The 5,662-nt window shown below is 34.5% G+C and overlaps 1 protein-coding gene across 1 annotated transcript; it reads right to left on the bottom strand.

Moving 5' to 3' along the window:
- Nucleotides 1-4: 4 nt before the first annotated feature.
- On the bottom strand, nt 5-4,155 carry LOC140966836 (uncharacterized; the record flags this gene model as incomplete). The annotated part of the gene is made up of 9 exons (XM_073427101.1): nt 3,995-4,155; nt 3,664-3,716; nt 2,436-2,992; nt 2,058-2,343; nt 1,883-1,957; nt 1,330-1,615; nt 926-1,221; nt 291-439; nt 5-77 (listed from the first exon to the last, which is right to left on the bottom strand). Coding segments are annotated over exons 2-9 (1,746 nt in total), but the record flags the coding sequence as incomplete, so codon positions are not given.
- Between the last annotated feature and the right edge of the window lie 1,507 nt (nt 4,156-5,662).

Below are 5,662 nucleotides of genomic sequence, written 5' to 3'. Positions count from 1 at the left end.
GACGGTGAAACAACAAGTGTGCTATTGAACGATCAATAGGATTTGTACCTGCTTCCATATTCGTGAAATTGGAGCACCTAAAAAGGAGACGAGAAGATTAAGAGTTGGCGGAGTCGAGGAGAGAGTTAAAAGCATTCTTTTTTAGTAGCATGGCATGTAATGAGAACGAATATTGCATCCGGGTTGATGCGTGGGTATTAGCAGAAAATGTGATATAAAGAACTTCAGTTTTTTATTGAAATCTCGATGGAAGATGGATTTTTAATTTAAAAAGGAGAGAAATTACTAACGTTTTTGTTCCTTCCGCAATGAGTATTCCACTGGAAGTTCTTTCGTTAGCAGAACTACCACACAGATTTGCAAAATTATGCCTCTGATCAGCACCCTGCGCCAAACGGTACAAACCATCCCTTATGCATAGCCTCGTTCTGAAATCCAACTAAACAAAGAATTTCAACCGTAATAAGCTTGAAGATAATTGAATATATGGCAAGACATAGAACTGTATGACTAAAGTTATAAAGAACATGGAATATGTTGAACAACCTGATTGCACCGAATATATTCTTTTCAATTACAACAGTGATCGTTGTGTGTTTTAATGCTTCAGACTATTACAGATGCTTCCTTACTTCTCACAGAGCCATATTCATAATATACAATTGCAGCTAGTCCTTCGACCCTTAACATTCATCTTTTCCTTGTGGCGCACATAAATGCTGAGCTAAAAGTTTGAATCAAAGGCCAATGTTTTTTAGGACCTTAGCACGAGATGGGCCTTAATGTGATGTTTTGCTTCAAGAATATGAATGGTTGCTTCATTCTCTCCTACCTCAACTCTTATTTTTAATGAATAGAAACTAAATGAACTCCTAATACATCAACTATAAAAAAAATTCAATCTAAGAAAGATGAGATATCATACCCATTCCATTACGAGCTGAAGCTGGCAAACACTAGCTGCTTCTGGGGAAATATCATCCAAACTCCGGGTTGAGCTTTCTTGTACAGTTGCAGAGCCTAGTTTCGCTGGATTTACCAGGCTGACTCCATCAGCATCAATAGTATCCTCAAATTTGTCTCCACAAAGATGGACTTGCTTCCCCACTGATCGAGAACCACTTTCATAGGCCTGCCCCACTATATTTGCATCTTCAAGCCAATTATTCACAGAAGATTCATTACCTTGATTGCTGTGTTGCTTTTCCATCTTTTCAATTCCTGCTAGAGAAGTTGCAGAAGATGGAAAGTCATGGAAGCAATCAATGGATTGTAATTGACCAGATTCATTTCAGAACTCCATTTGCAAAAGTAAAGTCAAGTCAGTACCCTTACGTTTGACAGCAGAGGATGGTTGATTTGCTGTAGTCTGATCTGGTAAATGACTATTCTCTAAAGGTGCATTAGAGATCAAATTCAGTAAGCCCAGAGCTTGTTTCTGTTGCTGTTGCAATTGTGCAGATGGATCCTCATAAGAAGTGGCCGCAGAATGGAGTTGAGTGACTTTAATTGGACGGTTACTCAGATATCTGCAACTGCCTTTTCCAGAATCATGTTCTTTTCTAATGCCCTTCAGCTGGTTCAGTGGCTTGAACTGCTTTTTGAGTCCATGAATCTGCCAATATCAGTTAAAACAATTAAATGTTGGTACAATGTGACAAACTTATAGTGGAAATAGGGCTTCTTTCAACTTATGCATCCACTAACAAAGGATAAACAGCGAACAAAAACAATAGCTTCCGCTAATGTGGAACCTCCCTTTACCCACAAGACGTGGCTGAACTCATTGCAATTTAAGCAGTATTCATTTCATATTCACAGGGCAAAAAGATGCATGTAAAATCAGCAATCATAGAAACAATAGCAAAAGAATCATGCATACCGCTCCACCACCTTTGGTTTTGGAATGACTATTAGTAAAAATGCTTGGACAGAGTGCATCATTGATTCCTACCCTCTGCAAAAAAATTGCTTCAGGGGTAAATCGCGGTTCAAAATTACTACAACAAGTCTCCAGAAAAGAAGCATGCATCAAAATCATAGAAATATGCACACACCTCATCTCTAGGGAAAAATCCATCCTTGCTATCAGGTATAGCAGGTCCATTCACAAAAGGAACATCAGAATCAAAATTCCCCAACGTACAAGAACTTTCTTTAAACTTTATTGGCACACTCGCCATGGCAGAATCATCAGCCAGATTGCTCTTTGAGGAGTCTCTGTCTTCTTTACTTGACTTAGGACATGAAAACTCAAATCTAAATTCTCCTTCATCTTTATCTGGTGATAACCAACTCAATTCATCTTTATTGACTCCAACACCAAATGTTGAATCAGGACTTCTGGTAGACAGGACACAATTAATTAGGAGAAAGGCAATTGAATTAAGAAGGAAAATTTTCTTAACCTCAATAAAGAAACTGTTCAGGATTACCTAAACATCATCTCAACGTCTTCAAAGCTTTGTATATCGGGACAAACACCAGAGAAGAAACCAGTAGAATCTATGTTCTCAAAAGAATTGAAACTACTTTCTTGGTGAGTTGTTTCAGATTGGTCATCCACATGGGTTCTCCTGCCACCAAGATAGGTCCCATTCTCAGGAAACTCGCCACCGTGGGAATCTGCACGGTTGATTTTGAATACATGGCATGATGACCTGATATCATCAAAAGCTACACTTGATGTTTCGTCCATTGAGTCACTTTCAGATGAAAAAGGTAACACGGCAGTTCGTTTGTAGGACCATGAATCTGTATCTGACATACAATTGCATTTATCATGCAGACTTGAACATCCACCCTGTTTTCTTCTCAAATGCGTGTATCTAGAAACAGATCCGTTCTCAGAATGGCTTGAATTACAATTTACTTCACAGAGAGGATTACTCAAGCTGTCGTGCCACGGGAAATGATCATTGGAAGATCCCAACCCATCATTGGACACCACTTGATCAACCCGAAAAAATTCATCCCACAGCGAGTCTTCGAACTGTAACAGCAGCAACATAATTTTAGCTGTAATTAATGCAGAAAATACTTCCATAACACGAGTACAACACTTTCTTCCAAAATCATAGTTAGTCAAAAAGTTGAAAAAATTTCAAACAACAATCTTATAATTTTAACAACAAAGCCATTTATTCTGGTGATTAACAGGCAACTTAAAATTTACTTGAGCCTTAAAAGGAGAACATGGACTCGAGGAGTCACGAGTTGTGTCACATTCATATGCTAATTAAACATGCCTTTAAAGTTTTTTTGGCAAAAGCTTGGTCATACAAAACCATTTCCAGCATAATCAAGGCCATGCAAGAAACTACTTGCAAATGTAGGAAGATCATCAGAGTAAACCAAATGATCTTAAAGCCAACTAACAGCAAATAATACAGTATTTTATTTACTTTTTCCCATTCAATGCAAGTATGCAACTAATCTCCAAAATTTTATTATTGTAGAGTTTGGGGGGAAATGAAAATTGAAAATAATAAACATTTACCAACTTACAACATATACACAATCAAAACTCAACGATAAAACAGTAATAATCTTTAACCGTAATGTGGAATAACCTTTCGTCATTTATCAAGATGATACCTAATAAACATTATATTCGATATAACAACACGAAATTTTCTCTGGTTGATAAAGGAAGGAACTCACCTCAAATACGCCCAAGCCTGACATGACTTCAAGCAGTCACCCAACAGTCAAAACTGTAAGTAATAACCAAAACAAATAGTGTTACAAACCAATTACAAAAATAAACCACACAGGTCAATCAATATGCATAGCCTCCGATTCAAGAACCACAAACAGATTTGCTGAGTTAAAAAAAAATAAAGAAAATCATGAAAGGAAAATATCATCAACACACAAAAGAAAGAAAAAAAAACTCTAGATTTCAGCTGATAAAAGTCACTAGATGCAAACCAACAAAATTTAATTCTCATCAGCAAACAAAATCAAATCACCAAATGCATCAGAAACTCACAGCAGAACTCCCAGGAAACACAATCAATTTTTCGATCGAAATCAACACTTCCACTCACAAAATTAACAGCAAAAAAGCAGAAATTCCAGTTCTTTGGAGCGATTTTGTGTAGAAATCCTCAAAAGGAGATGGGTTGTGCAGTCCGAGATTCGGATAGAATTTAGCTGGGGTATGTATTTAAATCCTTTTGAGGTTAAATAAAAAATAAAAAATAAAAAATAAAAAATAAAAACTGTGGCCATAAGAGTATCCACGTGGCGTAGACATCATTCCCAACGCAAGTGGAATCAAATTCGTGGACGAGCAGAGCGGGCCGGATCCGATCTCATTCGGCTTTCCCATTGGTCCACGTGGCGTTTTGTGGGCGGGTTGTAGGAAAATGGGCTTAATCGGACCAAGTGCGATGGAACCCGGCCCATATTGCTTCATTAATAACTCGACGAGTGTCTTTTATTTTTTGAATGAGTGACCATATGGTAAAATTTAGGTTGAAATAATTGGTGGCAAATGAAAGTTTGGTTAAATATTTGTATTTAAAAAAATATCGATTTAATCGGTTCGATCCTGTTATTTAATTTAAAAAATAATGATTTATTTGGAATTTTGGTTCGGTTAACAAATCGATCGGTTTTAAACCAACTCGAGTTAATCAATTTCAAGATAAAATAATAGAGTCTAATAAACCTACATGTTTATTTATTTATCAAATAATTTTTTTTTTAAAAAAAGATATGGAATAACAAAATTTTGGGTGTGAGTCTAATCTAATTAGTTTATGGTCACAAAATGTTAATAAAATAATTAAGTTGTAAATTAATATGCAACTTCATGGACTAACTTAAATGTGCCAAAACTAGATATTCGATGAGTTTAGTGGCTTCTGATAAAAAAAGGACAAAAAATATCAAGTTACTTGATTAAAAACAAATATTGACAAATTATATAACTAAAACCCCGAACATACCAACTTACGTAACTAAAAATGCAATTTTTTATATACGTAATTTGTAATCACTAAATCAACATATTGTTACATGTATAAGATATACCAGACAAAAAATATATATAATTAAATCAGCATACTCTTACATGTATATATATAAGATAAGATACAATATACAAAAATATTTTATGGGAAAATAAATCAACAAGAATTTAAATATTCTTAAGTATGTTTTTAAAATTAATTTTCGTAAAAAATATATATTTCTCGAGAAACATGTCAGTGCAATTATTGTCTATTTAGTAGTCTTTAGTTTGTTAACCATTTGAGTTGATTTAAAACGTTAATGAATATAGTTTTAGTTTTTAAATAAAATTTCAAGAACTTATCCGTTTATATGAACTATTTCAAAGGAATTTTTTTAAGAAAACCTGAAATTTTGGTCATTTATTTATTATTTTGATTATTTATATTATCAAATTTTAGTTTTGGTGTGCATTTGAAAATATGTTTGCTAGCTAGTTTAATTTGGATGGAAAATTTATAGTGGATCATTTCCAAAGGGAAGAAAGAACTACGTAGGAGCATTTGAAATTTCCGAACATCCATAAACAAAATTATGTCTATTTATTTATTGCATTTACTTATCATTTCATTTGTTTTAAAGATGCATTGTTGAAGAATTTTATGTGTTATTCAAATATCAAGATATTGTATACCAAGTG

The sequence above is a fragment of the Primulina huaijiensis genome, unplaced genomic scaffold, assembly GCF_012295235.1.
Source record: "Primulina huaijiensis isolate GDHJ02 unplaced genomic scaffold, ASM1229523v2 scaffold208106, whole genome shotgun sequence".
Classification (NCBI taxonomy): Eukaryota; Viridiplantae; Streptophyta; class Magnoliopsida; order Lamiales; family Gesneriaceae; genus Primulina; species Primulina huaijiensis.
The sequence above is the reverse complement of the archived record's forward strand: the minus strand, read 5'-3'. Positions and strand labels throughout refer to the sequence as shown.